The sequence below is a fragment of the Necator americanus genome, chromosome II (genome assembly GCF_031761385.1).
Source record: "Necator americanus strain Aroian chromosome II, whole genome shotgun sequence".
Taxonomy (NCBI): Eukaryota; Metazoa; Nematoda; class Chromadorea; order Rhabditida; family Ancylostomatidae; genus Necator; species Necator americanus.
This window is the reverse complement of record NC_087372.1, coordinates 33,089,786-33,108,857: the sequence shown is the minus strand read 5'-3', so window position 1 is coordinate 33,108,857 and position 19,072 is coordinate 33,089,786. Positions and strand designations below refer to the sequence as shown.

The 19,072-nt window shown below is 39.7% G+C and overlaps 2 protein-coding genes across 3 annotated transcripts; one reads left to right on the top strand and one right to left on the bottom strand.

Moving 5' to 3' along the window:
• Window positions 1-4,463: 4,463 nt before the first annotated feature.
• RB195_020251 (uncharacterized protein) lies at window positions 4,464-5,035 on the top strand (the record flags this gene model as incomplete). Its single annotated transcript, XM_013453513.2, has 3 exons — window positions 4,464-4,503; window positions 4,567-4,651; window positions 4,846-5,035. The coding sequence occupies 3 exons, from the start codon at window positions 4,464-4,466 to the stop codon at window positions 5,033-5,035; spliced, it is 315 nt and encodes a 104-aa protein (XP_013308967.2).
• A 5,843-nt stretch (window positions 5,036-10,878) lies between these two features.
• Window positions 10,879-12,015, bottom strand: RB195_020250 (uncharacterized protein; the record flags this gene model as incomplete). 2 transcript variants are annotated; one of them, XM_064188474.1, is made up of 3 exons in its annotated part: window positions 10,879-11,493; window positions 11,547-11,869; window positions 11,946-12,015. In XM_064188474.1, 3 exons carry the CDS (start codon window positions 12,013-12,015, stop codon window positions 10,879-10,881), a joined length of 1,008 nt encoding a protein of 335 aa, XP_064044354.1. The 2 variants fall into 2 exon arrangements, with proteins under 2 accessions (XP_064044354.1, XP_064044355.1); XM_064188473.1 differs by lacking the exon at window positions 11,946-12,015 and having other exon boundaries at window positions 10,879-11,427; window positions 11,547-11,681.
• Window positions 12,016-19,072: the final 7,057 nt, after the last annotated feature.

The following is a 19,072-nucleotide window of genomic DNA, read 5'->3' as shown; positions in this document are numbered from 1 at the left end:
TTCCAACTACCACTTGCTTCGAACATGGGACCAAAACGAGCTAGGAAAATAATTTTTGTGTCGGATCGGGCCGCACAAAAATCAATTAGGATTTTGCAAAGATGAAGATCAACGCAAACAGCTTTACTTTTCGTTGCCATATTTTCTGTCAACAGTAGGCATTCATGAAGAAGTCCATAAGAAGGCTGTAACTACATTTGTCATGTTTCAGGACAGAATTCGCGCACTGACAGATCAGTGCGGTTAAAAAAGCGTAAATAACAGAATGCCACGATACATTTAAGACGATAACTGTTCGTATTTTTTCATCTTTGTAGAATGGAGTAGAGAAGAGTTTCACGTGATCAGTAATCAGTAATTGAATGTGGGTCAATCAATGCTTAGACGCTGGCTGATGGCAGAGGTGAGAAACCGATACCACACACTTATGGGAAGATCAGAAAACTGTCTTAGTAGAACAGTTGGTCTTCAAACGAAATTTTGAACTGCTTCGTCGACTACGAGCGCTTTCCTTTTAAGATGACGTGCAGTGAGTGCAGAGTCAAGCGGATTTCCCCATCGGAAGAAGGAGAGGTTACTCGGGGAGGGTCGTAAGAGAGATGACCGTAAACGAGTGAGCCGTGGAGTGGTAGGTGAATGGAACATAGCCATGATAATAATGGAATAATATTAAATAATATTAATCGGTTAGATGCGTTACAAAATATTGTATTGAACTAAGAAATATTTTTACTTATACCACAAAATATTATATTACAAAGAGAACAGCGACATGGAAATGGAGGTCTTGCGTACTTCTCAGCACTGGCACTGACTGGAGAATGAATTTTGAGTTAGTTTAAACGTGTCTAAGGAGGTATACAAAATTGGAACGAACTGGATTTTTTTTTACTTTCAGAGGCCAATATTGTTGAAGAAGTCCGGGCTCTGTTGAAAGGAAGAAGAACAGTGTATGAATCTATCTTAATTCTATGTCTTTGAAATAAACTTTCTCAATCCTTGTATAAAGCACTGATAAAGACATTGTTTTTTTTGTGATAAAAGCCACGGGAAAAAATGAAGACGCAAGATAACAATATGTGGCGTAAGAAATAATTTATTGTTCAAGCTGGTAAGAACTAGTTCGAGCTGCACCTGGAGCCAATCCCAAAAATTGACATCTTTGCAATTTCCTGCTGCTCTAAGCGGTGCTAGATGTGGTCAGCGTCGCGCTGATGGCTCAGTCCATGCACAGTCATGTGTCGTCGGACGTGCAATGCAGCAAAGGAATCCACATCACCTAAGTAGAAAACAACCGTTGAGAAGAAAATGTTCAGCGTTGAGCAGAATGCACCAGCAGCGTCATTGACTTCCTTCGTCAGGCTCCCTTCCTTATCAAATGTCGAGGGTTTTCCAGGGCATGGAGAACGCTCGGTTTTCAATTGGTCATGATAGCGTACTCGAATATGACAATGTGCCCTCGAAGGTTCGTCTCCCGGCTGAGGCAAATTTTTGCAAAAGAGGTAGAACTTTGGAACAACTTCTAAAAAATCAAGAATTTAATCTTACGAGCTCTACAACAGGTTAGAAGTAAATTTAGCACAATTTAATAACCAAAAAGTACAGATTCTGTGAACACTGTTAGGTCTGGGAGAACCCGAATAACTTCGTCATAGGAAGACCAAAAGGAAAAGTTAAGGTGATATTTAAGAGAAGAATGTTTTTACTAAAAAAATAGTCTTCTTGCTGTATTTTTTTCACCTCCAAGTCTTTTCAGAAATTTGTTTTTACCAAGAAAATAGTCCTCTTGCTGTATTTTTGGTGGGACGGAGATTGAAGAAATTTGGTGGGACGGAGATTGAAGAAATTTGGTGGGACGGAGATTGAAGTTTTCCTAGTTTTTTGGATTTGTTCCATCTAAATTTTGATAGAACCAGAAAAAAGAAATTTTGAGGGCCTAGAAAGGAGAAATTCTGTACGTAGGGATTGTTTTAGACTCTCCATTCAAATATATGGGTGATTTTTTAAAAAAGCTGTCATTTTTTTAGAATGGAAAAAAGTTAAAATCCTAATTTTCGCTCGCGCTCTGGAAAGTGAGTGATTTTGAATAAAATCAATGACTTAGAGTAACTTGGAGCGAAATTATCTCCTAGTATGTTGTAGCCGAGGATTTTTTCTATCAGTTGCTGCATCAATCGTTCTCTAGGACCTCGTCGTTTTTTTCAAATTTTTGATGTCAGCTGCCGATTGTCTCATTTGCCATCCGTTCTTCGGATAATTTTCTAATTTTCTTTTTCGAACCACATGAAATCTACAATTTACTGAATTGGCAGCAACCGAGAACTGTCGCAGGAATGTTGGGAGAGGAGAAGAAGCAAGGAGATGATGGGAGTCGTATTCGAGAAGATACTGTCCCATCACCACGCTCGACCGTGGGTGAGTGGTTCTCCTAGATTGGTAAGAGGTCCCTCCGCGTTTGCACGATGGAGGGTTCGATAACGTCGAAGACCAACAAACCTTTTCTCTATCCAGCAGCGAGAAACGGTTAGGAGACTTGTCCAGGAAGACGAGGAGACTGACTTCGTAGAGCCCTCATATGGAATTTTATGGGGTGGGTGTAGTGGAGTGGTAAGAGGTTTCGCTGCATCTTCACTCTATCCGCGCAGTCTATCGTTCAACACTGATAAAGATCCAAAAAGGTTTTCTCAATAAGGAGGACAATGAATTGCTACAAAACTTGTCTACAAGCATAGCAACTGAAGACAATGCAAGTGCTCAACTGACTCCAAATTGAATTCGACCGCATATCCACAGTTTCTGATGAACGCAAATAACAATATCTTTTTGTTGCTACTAAGAGTTATTTGCAGAATGAACATGCAACCTTTGGGGAATTGAAATGTGTGCAAATAAATTTCGTCTGTGACAATCAAACATCAGTATATGTGAATAAAAAGAAACGAAGAAGTAAAAACAACCGTGAATGAGCAGGAATTGGTCGCGATGATTTGCTGTGGAGTACGGTACAATAGGATTTTTAGTGCGACATGGTTTGAAGCAGTACCAAACAGGTTAATAAATTTCGAGTTTTCTTCAACTTGACTACTGAGGTGAGTGGGTGGGTTCAGTGGAGTGGTGATAGTTCCCGCTACATCGCCACTACATCCATCTCATCCCAGTTTTGATACTGACAAGGACCAGAAAGGTTTCCTTACTGCGAAGAATCATGAATTGCTACGAAACATGTCTCATACAACTTAAATCGACTCTGTATTGAAGTTGAACACGTAGGCGTATCGCACAGGTATTCATGAACCAGGCAACCCCATCCTTTTATTACCGCAAAAAAGTCATTTGCAGAAGAAAACGGGAACCTCCGGGGAATTGACAAGTGTGCAAGTAAATTTCGTCTCTGAGAATCAAACATTAATATATGTGAATACAAGGAAACGAAGAAGTAAAAACAACCATGACAGGACAGAAGTTGTTTGCGATGATTAGCTGTGGTGTATGGTACAATGGGACTTTTGGTGCGACATTAATTGAAATGTCTGCTGTTGGTTCGTGGCTGACAAGCGCTGAGGTCCCGAAAGAATTGCTGAGAATTAAATGGAAAGTGGGCGAGTGTAGAGCAGTCGGTAAGACTGAATGACTACTAGACTGTTACTAGACTTTTCATTGAGGACAAAAAGTACTATTCTGATACATCGGCTAGCCCCAGTAATTCTTTTACAGGCTATTCATTCATAAACCTCTAAACGATTCAGAATTGAGGTTTTCGTGTTGATACATGCCAAGCTAATTGACTAACGCAGACACTTTGTTCTCAATATTTATTGGATGGGATTAACAAACATCTATGAGGTTTGTTTTCCATGGTTTAACTGCCTAATTTAAAAAGTTCTGGGGTACGAAATGATATTGTAATTCTGATTAAGTAGGTTTTGAGACGGAATCCAAGTAAGATATCGAAGAAGTTCTTCACAGCATTATTTCACCAACTTCAATCGGCAGAAGGGACATTCTCTGGTTTATTTGACTCAAAAATTTGTCGAACATCGTGCGCTGTCCTTACTTGTAGCCATATTCAACCGCAGAGAATTATCACTTTTTATGCTGTGTGACGTCGTTAACGTGAGTAAAATCATCAATTCTTGGTTTTCGGTTTTCTTTTTCATTTACAGCTATTATTTGCTTTAGAATGAATAAAATAAATTAAGTTTATTAAACTAATTTATTAAATTAAACAAATTTAAAAGAAATAGAGGACACGAAAACAGAAAAAACCGAAAACAAAAAGAATTTGAATAATTGCAAGGAATCACTAGCGAGTCTCTCCGATGACGGAATTAAAACGATTTCGTAGTTTGATGCAGCTGTGTTTGTTGTAGCGACACCAATTGGTTATGAGAGAAAGATTATACTTTCTGCTACTATAAAAGGGTGAACAGAGAATCCATAGGCACACAACAATCATTGCAGAAATGAAATTTCTGCTATTTCTTTTGCTTGGCCTTTTCGCCGGTAAGATAAGATTCATTCAGTCATTTATTCATCCCGCATATTTCTTAATTTGAATTGTTGAAGGAGCGTCCGGCCTGGGATATGACCGTTCGGGGGATATATGCAATATGAAGGAAGATGGTGGACCATGTAAAGCTCTCATGAAAAGGTATGTGAAGGACGCCGAGGTAATGTATAGTTTTCTTCTGAGTGAAGAAAGAAAGCTTTAACATTTTCTATTTGGTGATCTTTATGAGCAACTGCCTGTGAATGCAAAAATTTTAGTTACCACAGGAGAGAAATGGAAACGATAATAAGTTCCAAAAAAAGTTCTCCATTAAAAATGCCACTAACATTTTTCAGATGGAGATGGGACTTCGAGGTAGGGGACTGCGTAGAATTTAAATACGGCGGTTGCGAAGGCAACCAGAACAAGTTTGAAACAAAAGAGCAATGCCTGGAGAGATGTGGAGGAAACAATAGAAATGGAAAGAAGAAAGGAAAAAAAGGAAGGAAAATCAGAAAGCCTAGAAGAAAAGAGAAAAAAGAGTAAAACACATTGTGTAAGTCAATAAAAGTCAAGGAACGGAGAACAATAAAAATTGTTTCTTCTCAACACTTTTAGCTTTGCTTCTATTCTCTCATACAGCCGTAATATAAATGAATAACTCCACATGAGCGAAAAAAAAAACTACAACTACAGTTACAATTGTTTGAGAAAATGGTGGATTGCTACCTTCTAGTGTTCTTCTCTGTTTTTTCCAATTCGAACAATTTGCACTAACTAAAAAAGTGGTCCCCATTGCTTCATGATCTCTATATCAAAACAGGTTTTGGGATTTTTTTTTCATTCTTGGGACCCATTTTTAGGCTTATTTTACAGCTACTTCGGTTTAAAGGTCATCGTCGATCCCGTGTTCGACTTATAATCCAAGAATTTATAAGCAGAAGGTATAAAACTTTTATCGTTGCTAATATCTGGTGTCTCGTTTTGATGTCTTCATGAATAGAGATCATACAAAGAATAACATAACATACGAAAATATTATAGTTGTAATGATAACATTGAGAACAATTTGCTGGCATAAACTGGAATGAAAAAATCTTCAGAAAGATCTCTCTGCGATCTGTATTCGGACCAAGCGACTTAAATAACGGTGAGATTCTCCCTAGCTTCTATCATCGTTGCGCTCCAAGTGAAGCTAGCAGTGGTCCGATCCTGACCCCAACCGCTAACTTCACCTCGCCGTTTCGAGCGCATACCCTTACGCAACTGCATCGAAGTTCCAATAGTTTTGACTCGACTACACAAGCGGTCGATTTCCCGATATACAAAGTCTGCAGGTGTGGATAGGGCACATGGATACGTCCGATAAGCCTTGGCGGGAAGTCAGGTGTCTACTATTGAATACCTTCTTTAGATTCCTGTTTTCTTCTCACCAGCGTGGAAAGGTTTCGAATAGTTAAAGCTAGCAAATACTTCCCTCCAAATCATTGCTTTACCAGTCTTCTTAGACACTTTGTTCCAATTTGTCACTTACTCCGATTTTCAGTTTCAGTGAGCAATTTTGAGAGCTGTATCAGACTAGCAGATCGTTCTGGTTTCGCAATCAGAGGAAATTTGTTGGTGCTTCCGCGCAATTGTTCTAAGTCTTCTCGTTTTTTGTCGTCTTTTTTTTTTGCTGCCGTCGTGCTCTCAGTGAAAATAAAGCAGATAGTTGATGTAGCGGTAAATGATCTAGAAATGAATATGATACTAACGTTGAGGACGTCAAGCAATATAAAAAGGGATAATTGCTTGCGGTTGAATATAGGAGCACGTAAAGACAGCACATGAGGTTCGAGCTCTTTAAGTCATAGAATAAAATCCCAGAATATATCTCCAACCGACTCCTATCGACTGAATTTGCAGATATAATGCTGTGATAAATTTCTTCGATTCCCATACAGCTTCCGTCTCGAAACGGAAATGAATCGCTATTACACTATCACTACCACAGAACATTTTAAATCATTAAACTGCGGAACGCAAAACTCGTTGATGTTTGTAACTCCCATTCAACAAATATTGAGTACGAAGTGTGTGGCGTTAATCACCTCGCTTGCTGTGCGACAACACGTTCAGATCAATTCAGAACTGCTTAGAGATTTATGAATGGGTGCCTAGCCAACATAATGACTTGCCGAGTTTCTGAATTACTGGGGCTAGCCGATATATCAAGTCAGTGTTTTTATCCTCAAAGAAATATTTGCTAAAAATTCCTCGATCCGAAGGTATGAATTGAAAAGCATTCCAAAGGTATAGAAAATTTGGTTGGTGGCTTGATTGACTAGAGCGGTTTCGAACCATCGATCGATCACTCAGTCACAACGAAACTCTTACCGACTGCGCTACAGTTGCCTCCTTTGATTTTATCCTCAGCAATTCTTTCGGATGTTCTTAGTTCTTCGTTACTTTTCATTCACATATATTAATGTTTGATTGTCATATATTACTTGCTCATGCCAATTTCTCGGAAGTTGAATGTTTCTTCTGCAAATGATTATTTGCGGTAATCAAAGGATGGAGTTGTCTGGTTCATCAATATCTGTGCGATACGCCTACGTATTCAACTTCATTACAGAGTCATTTGAAGCTCGTGTGCGACCTACTGTTCTCACAGGCATGTTTTGTAGCAATTCATTGTCCTTCGTAATAAAGTTTTTCGTGAACCTCTTACTACTCAATTACACCCATCCACTAGTCTCACTCGTCAAGTTAGAAAAATGCTCGAAATTGATGAGTCCGTTTGGTACAAGCCACAAAATCCCGTATGAGGGAAAACTACTCTCCCTTCGTCGTCCTAGACAAGTCTTGTAACCGTTTCTCACCCCTCAGGGAAAAGGAAAAAGAGAAAAGGGAGAGAGAAAAAGTTTACTGGTCCTGGGCGATTTCAGACCGTCGACCGTTCGGAACATTCTGGCTCCATATTACACCTGTCTGATTTTTTGATGTAGGCATTGTTTTTTTTTGCAAGCGAGTCAAGGATTCGCCATCTTTATATCTGCGAAATAGGGAATATTAACTCTATTCCCTTCTGATACACTAGAAAAAAAGAAACTTTTCCCATTCATTATCTTACCATTATCTTAGGTTCGACTGACCCATCCTCAACCACCGATCACGTGGATCTCTTCTCCACTTCAGTCTTCAAGGATCGAAAGAATGCACAGTTACCTTTTTGAGTGTACCTTGGCATTTCAAACATCAAACTTCGGTTCCCTGCCCTGCACTGATCTGTCAATGAATCTCGCACTTAAAATTCGCATGTGCCATTGCGGACTTCTTAAGCACTTCTTTATTGATATCGACTGTTGACAGAACATCTGTTAATACAAAGGTAATGTTGTTTGTTTTGGTCGATTTCTTTCGAAATGCGAACTTAATTTTTATGGGGCATTAACCCGGACAAGAATCGTTTTCCTAGCTAGTTTTGGTCCCATTTTTGTAGCATACAGTTGTGAAATAAATATGACTTTTTGTAGAAAAAATAATGCAAACGGATATGATTATTCCGAGAAATCACACGCAGATGTCTTAATAAAACTGTAAGTCAATTTTTCCCCCTATTTGTTGTTTAAGGTAGTTTCACGGTATTTAGTACCCTTTTTTTAAAACAGAGTCAAATCTCTTATTTGTTCGTAGTTCTTGTGTTTTCTAAACATTTTTGAATTTTTTTAGAATTCAATCAACTGGAATTGAATTTTTAAAAGAGAAATTCAATTTTTGAGTTCACTTTTGAAGCACTTTTCCAATGCTATAGACTAGTACGTAGATCTTTCTCTGGGAGTCAGCACGTTCATTAGTTAATTCAGGAAAAAGACCTTTACAGAATGAATGTATATTTCTGTATAACATGGCGACCAGTATATGTGTAAATAACAAATATTTCGGATAATTCCACAGAAACATATGCGAATGAGAGCAAATATTGGACAGAGTGGTTTTTCAGTGAATGTGGGGTTGCAAAATTTTTGACATTAAATGGATAATGGTAGTCAGTTTGCATGGTCTGGATTCTTAATAGGTGATGATTTGGAAAATTCGGAATGGAACACTGTAAAAAGAAGACTTAAAGGTGTACAGTCGCGGCCGAGCACAACACGGGCCGCTTTGTGTTCCATCCGTTTTAACTTAGCAATTTTTGGGTAACGATGCAGAGAAGACATCTGAGAACAACCTTCGACGATTGTTATTGGGCTAAAGCACCAATTTTACGGGAAATATGTGTAAAGAAAAATAGTGATTTATCTTAAACATCAAAAGTTCTAACCAGGAACAAAACTATGTTTATTGCTTCTTTCTTTGAAAACCTTTGGGTGGGTGTAGTGCAGCCGGTAAGAGATTCCGCTGTGCCTGCACGACCAATCGGAGGTACGAATCCGCCTCATCGCCGAAAAAAGATTCGACCCCTCCTGGGTCGGTAAATTGGTACCAGCCTTGTCCAGAAAGATTTAAAAAAACACTGACTCGATACATTGGCTCGTGGCCGTAAGTCATTGTAAGTGTGCACTCGCGTTCATAATCTTCAAACGACTCTGTATAGAAGTCGAACGCATAGGCACATCCCAATATGCATTGATCAACGCAGTTCACTTTATCCTTCATCCTTCAATAACGTTTGTTTAAACAGAGAATTGCTACCAATATGGCTTAGCTTATGACTGCGCGTCTATTTTGGAGATCGCATTTTTTGACTGAACTTTTGGTTAACCACATAATAGTGAAGAGCTTAAAGTTAACAGCGAACAGTGAAGAACTATCGTAAGAGCTTTTAAATAAGATTGCACCTTCGTATTGATATGTACGTTATGAAAAGTCACTGGCGTATCAATCCACTTGGGATGCGCCAACGCGTTTCACTGGAATTCGTAATCGTTGAGGTTTTGGAACGCGTGTTGGCCTATACAATGACTTGCGGGGGCCAGCCGATGATCGACTCAGTGTTTTTATCCTCCCAGACAAGTGTGGTACCAATTTATGGACCCCGGAGGGATGAAAGGTTTGGCGAGCACTAGAGCAAATTCGAACCCTCGACCGTTTGGCTACAACGGACCTCTAACCGACTGCGCCATACTATTCATCACATGTTGCTTTCTCATTATTTGACATTCATTCTAAAAGATCTGCCCAAGTAAAATACTTATTTCCAAACGGAATTACAAAATTAATTAATCAAGCCGCTTCAGATATAATTTAGATATGTATTTCATTTGTTGTGTGTATATAATTCCACATATTTCAGGTACTTTTGCTGTCACGGAGTTAAAAAAGGGTACGGTACTTATTTTTGGAAAGTACAGGATGAAACTACAATAAACAAAACATGAAATATATGTATTTATGATAAAGTAGTAAATATACAAAATACACAGTAAGCTTTCCTGGAATTTCCAAATATCTTTAGAATGTTGTTGCAATTTGGTGAAAAGAAATCTCCTGGAAACGCATTATGTAAATCTCATCTGTTTCCCATTGTTCTTAGGCTGCCAAGAGCTGCTGAGAAGACGATTCGACCTGGTTCAGAAACAAAAAAAAAATGGAAATTAGGATATGGTTAACTGCAACGTGAAAAAGATATTTAGGATATTTACCATTATTGCACCTCGCATGCTCTCTCACACTTCTGACACCTTCAACCAAAGTGAAACAGCGGCGGAAAATACGCACATCTATACAGCGGCACTTATGTTTGGCCGAATGACCACGACGCACTAGGTTGAAGCGTTAGAGAAGAAGAGTAAATGTCTATAGAGGCGTCGCGATTGTCGGCGCATACATTTCCACTAGCGAGTGCGGAAACCTCAGGGGAAAACGTTACAAAACACACTTTTCGTTCACATACCAGAGTAGCTTCTTCTTTAATTATCCTGTATTTATTAGTTATTTATCCTGTAAGTCATAGAAACATTTCTGCATAATAGATTTTTTTCATGATTTTCAGGAAAAAAAACTGTCAAGAAAGAAAAGTGAATTAAAGGCAGCATACCACGGATCTGACGTGGTGAAGGAATCCGCGGAAAAGGTTAGAGATGGTGTTGATTCCGATATAAAGAATGGTTCCGCTCATCTCTCTTCGGTCGTCGTAAGAAATGGCGTGGAACGCACTCTGAATACTAGGGGAAACGTTAGAACACTCCTCTATGCACACGTTCTGGTCTCCTTAGGAGCCTATTCATTGGTTTTACTTGAATAGGCTTTTAGGAAGACCACTAATCTGCGAGCAACACGCGTGCGCCAGGGTGTCGCACTAAAACTGAAATTGTCTTAAAAAATCGTCTTCCGCGTCATTACTTACGAAAACCAGGTAGAGATGAGCGGAACCACTCCTGATCTCGCAATCTGCAACCCTAACTCTAGATTTTCCCGCGGATTCCTTCACCGTTGCGTTTTCGCATTGCGTTCTTGAGGGTGGATGTGAATATTTTGGGTGAAATTGTATCACCCTGTCGGACCCCTCTCTTCACGTCAATGATGATGTTCTTGTAGAATGGCGAAATTCCGGTCGTGAAGTTACAGTACAACTCTCGAAGTGCCTTTATGTACTGAGTAGGGACGCTTTGGTTGTCCAAAGCTTCCACGACCGCTTCCGTCTCAACTGTGTCGAAGGCCTTCTTCTTCAAGTCGATGAAGGTGAGACAGAACGGCATCTTGTACTCTCGTGATACCTCGATGAGTTTCGAAACAGTGTGAATGTGGTCAATCGTGCTGAATCCTTTTCGAAACCCTGCTTGCTCGCATGGCTGTCCTTCATCCAGGACTTTTTCAATCCTATTAAGGATCACTCTTGTAAAGAGCTTGTAGATGACGGACAGTAGGCAGATTGGACGATAGTTGCCGATGTCATGTGGATCTCCCTTTTTATACAACAACACGATCTTGCTGGTCTTCCACTGTTTAGGAACCTTGCATTCCGACAGATAACATGTAAAGAACCTTGCCAGGGTGTTGATGAGTACTGGCGGAAGGCTCTTCAGGTGTTCTGGTCTTATTCTGTCGGACCGGGTGCCGTACGATTTCTTACCGATATGATAGCATGTCGTATTTCGGACGGGAGAACCTCTGGAATGACTTGTCCATCTTCCCTCAGGTGGTGAGGAGGCGAGTGGACATGGCTGTCGAAGAGATCAGAGTAGAAGTCGTAGATTATTTTCTCCATCCCCCTTCTCGATGCAATGGCTGTTCCCTTTGGGTTCGTCTTGCGTCTGGCGAAGTCTCGACGGGCATAGCGGATGCTTTTTCCTGCCTCTGCAGCTTTAGCCAGCACTTCTGCTCTTCTCTCTTTAAGGTCTTCCTTTATTGATTCTCTGCAAAGCCTTGCGAGCTCGGACGTGAGTTCATGGTTCCCTGGCTCGTGCTGATCCAGGCTTGCGTATCAGCTCAAGAGTTTCGAGAGACAGGCGTCTCTTGCTGGTTTTAAAACTCTCAGCCTTCTTCGCGCAGTCGTGAAGGTGTTCAACAAGCCGGTTATATTCCTCGTCGATGTTGTCCATTGCGGAATCTTCCCAAAAGCCGGCTAGCGTAGCGAAGAGATCCCAGTTGATGGTAGTCCTGGGATTTCTCTCTCTGAACTTGGCGGCTTTCTCTGCTCTTCTTGTGAAGGAAAATTTTCCTCGGAGGAGGCGATGGTCCGATCCAGTATAGAACTTTGGCACAACTGCTACTTAGGCAGAACCTTTCACTAACGATGATGTGGTCTATTTCATTTCGGTACAATTTTGTATAATTATTCTCTTTTGTATAACTTCTGAGAATATTTTTGAGATTTCTTACCCAAACCTGATTTTTTCAAAATAAAATTCCTTACACGTTTTAATTGTTTCCTTTCATTCCTTACACCTAAACAGAACTCTGGTGCACTGAATGTACTTCAGTTTGGGAGGTTTTCCTCTGAGTAGATTTGCTTGCACTTTTATGGTACTACGTTTTTATACTTTTATCATATTTGGCATCCTTTTGCACATTTCACAACAATTTGGCAGTGTGTGGATAGATTTCAGAGAGGGGAGTCCAAAGATATATAAGTTGTTCAGAAATGTTCATTTTGTGACAAGTTAAGAGCAGGCGACAGTGGTCGACGGTGCCGCACAGTCACTCAGCGTAGGTTTTCTAATGTTCGGCATAGTATTAAGTTTTTTTTTCGGAAGGGATCCGGAGTAGAAAGTCTCGGAATATTTCCCAAATCCCTTCTCGAAGTTTACCATTTCACCAGAATATGTACCTGTATTTGTGAAGTCTCAGACGAGGCAGTTGGATTGGTTTTTTTGAGTATTACTACGAACAAATTTATGAGAGTTGCATTTTTCAGCAGCAAAAAAGCCATGAAAATTTTGTGTTATCTTAACAGTCACGAGAATTTGCAGTTAAAAACCGTTGGGATGTTATGGGCGAGTAGTGACATCTTTTGCCAACTTCATTCCTAAACATGCAGTACTGAGGATGAGGTTCCGGGAACATTCAGATGTGAAAAACTTACTGAAATAAAGGGAAAATTCTTTAATTCTCACCAATTTTATTGTAAAGCTGTACTCGACCATCACGGGGATTTATCCGAATAGAAGAAAAGTGCATTCAGCTGCAATAGAAGTTCCTGAAAAATTGTGCCGTTCTGTCGTTACGGCAACTGATTTCAATTCCGATCGCGCGTCAGAAAAAAAACTCATCCAAATACTGGTCATGTAGGTCTCCTTGCGTTTGTTCGCACATTTATTGAGAACACTCCTTTATTTTCATAATGACCGTACAGGGTTTGCCATAAAGATGGTCACTCGATAAAAGGTGAATTATTCACACGAAATTGATCACCAAGCAGCAAAACTTTAATAATAATTTTTATTAATGATCTAATTGACGTAAAAAATTGGTTTTAATTAAATGTGACCTCGTTTGGAGCTTTCAGACGCTTAGGATCGAACCCTATGGCTGACCGCAGGGTTGCTTTTTGTTTGGAACGGTGTTTGGGACATGAATACTACTGCTTGTAAGTTATGCATCTTTTATAAGTTTCGATGTAGAAGTTGATAAATATTCGATATGCTGAGAAAAGACCTTTTTGTTTTCTTGTACATATGTATTGTTGAAGTACTTGTATTGGGCTTCTGTAGTTGACGGTCTCGTTTTATGTGCCACGCGGGATATTACTTACCAACTTTATTCAGCACCACCTCAAACTTGGGTAATTAAACCACATAACATTAACAGTAACTAAGGCAAGCAAAGCGAGCAAATGATTAACAGTAATAAAGGCAAGCAATACGTGAAGGCAAGAAGAGCTAGCAAAATTATAAACAACATGAAAAGCAAGAAAAATGGCACAATGAATTTTCTACGGCTATTTATATGGTACATTGAGTTCGGAGTAGACTATTATGATGTCCTGTACATGCTAACGCAAAGAAGTACTCGGTTGGCCTGCAAACATTTTTGTCCAATGAATCATTTTTTGCTTCTGCGAACCTAAGGACTACAAATTCGGCCGCCAGACTGCGCTAACTCAAATTACATTATGAATCATTGACAGACAAGCATTGCTATAAGACACGAAAGGCAGCTATTGAGCTAATTAAGTAGTATCACGTTCGTGATAACATAAGTGATCTAAAATCCATTTCCTAAGATAACTTCTACTTGATAAATAATTCCATAAACATAAAAACTAGCAACGAAAGTTGAGAGGCCCAAGGATAATTTGATCAACTGAATTTTCTCCACATGATGGAAAGAACGGAAGCTTGAAAGATTTGCTTTAAGAAAAAAAATGACGCGCCAAAAAAAAACGACAAGATTTATGGCGCACTCTGTATGTGAACAGATTCGAGAAATCTAGAAATACCTAGATCTAAATACCTCCTATACAATTTCGACCCCTCAAAACCCCTCCTACCCTCGATTTTAGTAGTCTGATGCCTGTAAAGACCACCACTCAAATCCTTGTAGGTCATATTTCAGCCGCAAGAGACACAAAGTGCACATTTAGTAGTGCATCGGAACGAAAAACCTGTCCTAACTTGAATGAAAAAATGTCATCCTAGAGATGCACTTGAATGTCACGGGTGAAATTGAACAAATTCAGCTACGAATTGGCTCCTCATCCACTATCTTCTAGCCATGCAAGATCCTACGGGGCGAAATCTCAAAATTACGGAGTTGTGAGGAGAAATTCACGAAGAACGATGATTAAAGCCTTAAAAAATAAGTGGAAAAACTATTTCTGCCGGAATTTTTGTCGAAGTTTTTTACAAGAGTATCTCTACGCGTTTGAAGATTAATATCATGATTTTTTGTGATGGATAACACTAATGAGAACTGATAAGCTATGGGGGAATATACTTGTTGGTCCAAGTGCATGGCAGAGGATAAAATGCGGAATAAAATTAGCTTTTTCCGAAAAGAAACTTTCATTTGCTTCTTTATCACACTTTCCAAACAGTTCTCATTCTTCCTTTTTCATCGACTCGACGGGAGTGAAAGGATCACATTCGCTTCCTGTACTCTTATTAATAATTATTTTTTAATTTTTTTCCAAAACTTTTCCTTAGCATTTTTATCGGTAGTTTTTTTGGCACCAGTATTTTTGTGTAGCTGGACCACATCGCTTTGATATCATTTGAAATAGGCGCCTTGAAGTCTCAATTTCGCTATCGCTAAAATCTGCCACGTTTTGCAAATAAAAAAAACATGGAGGGCTAAAAACTGGATCGATAATATCAGATTCCTGATGCGTTTTTATTTTCTTTTCGAGGAAAAAGAAAATCTGGTAACGATCGTCGTCTGCGATGACATTTCCCACGTGAACGGCTGTAAAGTGTTGACGAACACATGGAAAAACTGAAAAAGCGGAAAGAGGCCGCTGCGGCCGTTTGGATCGGCGCACCGGTGGCGCTTTCATCGACCATTCTGCGAAAGCTTTTCGTCACCTAATCGCTCTCGTCGTTCCACTGCCTCTTCTTCCTTTACTTCGTCTTTTCTGAGTGAACAGAAAAAAACTCCACGAACGAACTGTGTTTACGTTTTTAACGTGCCTAACACGCGCATCGATCGTTGCAAACGGACGGGATTTCGTAGCGCGCCGCAGAGCACTTCTCGAATAGTGTTACGACACGTTGCTTACGACGTCGTAATCGTCACCTTCACACCATATGATATATCAATCTTTTCATTTGTTTCTCCTTTGCATGCATTATGCATTGACCGATGGTTTTATTTACTTTTGTCGTTTGCAACGATCAGCTGATGTCCGTCAGTTCACCGCAATGTCGCTGCGTTCGCATTGATTGTTAAATTGTGAGGGGCATAGACGCACGCCATATCGGACAGAAATAGATGTTTGACGTGCTGATAAGGCTGCAAACGTCCATAATCGTTTCCAGGAAATGCAGCTGTCAGTTGAGGATTGACCTATTGAATCGTTGAAAACCATTCGCAAGAGAAAAAAATCCATCACTACTAAAGAAAGCTTTCAATCAGCGAAAGACCGCTCTCGATTCTGCATTCGAAAAAAACGTTCTTAGCCGTCACTCGGCATCGATTTCCTGAGAGCATTAGGGAATATCCATGATGCTTACTATCAATCTGCCATTCACGTCTTCTAAAATGTTCCTTGTTGCACAAGAAACAACTTTTTTCCCCTCATGGACACTGTTATGAATGGATTTTCAAAGCGATTTTTTAAACTTTATTCCGCTCTGAATTCATAGTCAATGCTTAATAATGCTTTATTACATTTTATTACGTAATTTTGATCGAATTTCACATTATTTAGTCAGCTTTGTGCACGTGAAAAACATTTTCAATGAAATTGCTTTGCATTTGCATCCTCATTTCCAAATCCTATAAACGATTCCCTTTTGGAATCCTTGACTTTTAACTAACTTAACTGGATTTAACGAATTTTCGGCTAATGTGCAACTAATTTTTCATTTTCTTCATTTTAACTAACTTATTTTTTCCAAAATCTATGTTTTCCAGCCTGAATGCGGAATAAATTGCTTCAATATATCTCGTTTTTTCATCTTTCCCTCGACACTGAGTTCATAATTCTGAACGGTGCTTATGAGATGAGGATTTCTTCCTGAATTACTCACGGATTTGTAGTTGATCTTTCTACGAGCTGAATCAGCTGATGATGACATGCACGACATGGTACCATAGCCATATGACATCCAGTTGTTATTCGATTTTACATAGTGACTCTGCTTGCACTCTACGAAATTTTTCCACGATATGTGTGAAAGATTCAATGTCTGCCTTCAACAAGCTCTTTGGGGTGCGTTCGTTCGTTCGACATCTACTCGGAGACGTTTATTTACCATTATATAAAACGCAAGATTTTTCCTCTAATGCGAATTAACATGCACACAATGGCCTCAAACTTAAAATTGAATTGACAAAAATTGAAATTGAATTGAATTGAAATTGAATTGAACGGACACATTCCATACTCTGCTGCATCCAACGATGCAACTTGTTGCGCGATAGAACGCAGGCAATTTGTGCAACATCCGCAATACAAAAGTTGTCTTTCTGAGTATTGTCTATGTTCGATTGTCCTTGAATCTTGGCATGATTTAATATGCACTTTCGATTGCTTTGGTTGAGCTGTAGCCAAGCTTGGTATTGATCTTTATTAGCAGCTAACGTTTCGGTGTTATCGCCTTCGTCAGAGCCTCGAAAAAACCAAAACCATCAGTGATTTATCCTCCCAAGCGCCTCATCACCCTACAGCGAGTATTCAAGCGATAGGCAAACTCATAGCGCCTAATTTATTTGCTGAAACTGGCAATGTAACAGACCAGCACATACCACAACAAATGGCTCTTTGTCCGCACGTTTGACACAGATTCTAACAATCACAGAAGTATCAAGAGGACCTCAAATTTGAGTGATTAAACCTGCACATTCTATTCTTTGCTACATCCAACTAGGCAGTTTGCTATGCGATAGAATGCAGGCGATTCGTCCAACACCCGCAATGTAACTGATATCCTACTCAGTGGTGCCCATATTCAGGTGTCTTTGAACCTTGGTACGTCGAGTGGCTTTTGAGTGATTTGTTTGAGCTGTAGCCAAGATGGTTATTGATCTTTACTAACCAACAGCTAACTGACACCCCACACAAAGCACTCAAACGACAGACGAACTCAAAGGACAACACATTGGCTAGTGTTTACCTCATTTCTTGAATTTGGTGACTTAAAAGACCAGCACGTACTCCACTTGTGAATTACAAGGTTTCTTTATAGAAACGTGACGCCTCGCCTCGTAGATCAAAACCCGCACAGAGATTGATATCCTACTGACCATCCACAACGGAACCTTGCACCACTGCATTTTGTCAGCGCTATCATCAACCGTTAACATGTATAACTGTCCACATAATTCAACTGATAAAATTTTATATGTCTGGAATGTTGAATCTCTGTGTAAAATATAGAGTGCAAGTGCACCAAAAAGAATTTATGTGTGGTACGACCTACACTTGCGGGACTTGTTCAACTGGATAGGACAATACGGACATATGCCCGTTCAAGCGATTTATTGGGGCCTATTAATTGCTTCGAAATGGTTTTTTTTTTGCAAGCAGCGAAAAGTATTTTGTGACCAAGCATTTCTGGGATGCCGGAGGAAAGATGAGCTGAGAACAGAACCACTTTGTAGGTGTCTGAATTTCATTAGCTAACGACTCCAGCTTCATAGGTTTATTATCCCTGAATATAATACAAATGCAGTTCGTCGAAGTCGTATGGCTTGTCGGACGCGCCAGATACGCAAAAAAAAGCACGCCGCCATCAGTGGCTTAAAGGCATCATCTGATGAATCTATGGTGAGGAGGGTGATTCCGTCCATTTCTTCCTAATCGTCGTAAAAAAACGGGAAGATGCGGCGCGTATACGAGGCTGGCGCGCTCCAATCGAACTCGTTGTGGAAAATGGCGCCCCGGAACGCTCGAAGCCGCATCTTCTGGGCTGTTTTTTACAGCAACTAGGAAGAAATGGAACGAATCACCCTCTTCCCCATAATCTACGGCCCCGTATAGGCATAACTCATCTGAAACCCGTACCGCCCCCGATTCGTGAGGTGATGTCTTTAAATTAACGCACTCTGATATATCGCTCGGCTATATGGGATGAATTTTTGTTTTGTCATTTTAAATCATCATCGAAGCACTTTTATTGACTCTTACCACTTCTCGGTTCTATTTTTCATTTCACCTTTATGAAAAGTCTACAAAACACTGTAAGGATTAAGGTACACCACAGTATCCAAAATTTGGTTGAGAAAAAAAACGAAACTAGACTGAACGATTCTTGTGTAATCTGTTTCTGGAAGGATCTTTATAGGTTGCACGTGATTTTCTTCAGATAATTTCTTATTTCTTTAAAAAAAGTCAAGATATTTTGTTAGTTTCTTGATTTTGACGTAACCTTGCGCGTATTCCTCACCCCTTATTTGCGTAGTCCACGGGTACAGTAATGATGTAACCGTGAATAATAAGAAAACCCGTTCATCCAAACACGTCGTGACGTCGGATTATACGATTAAACAATTCAT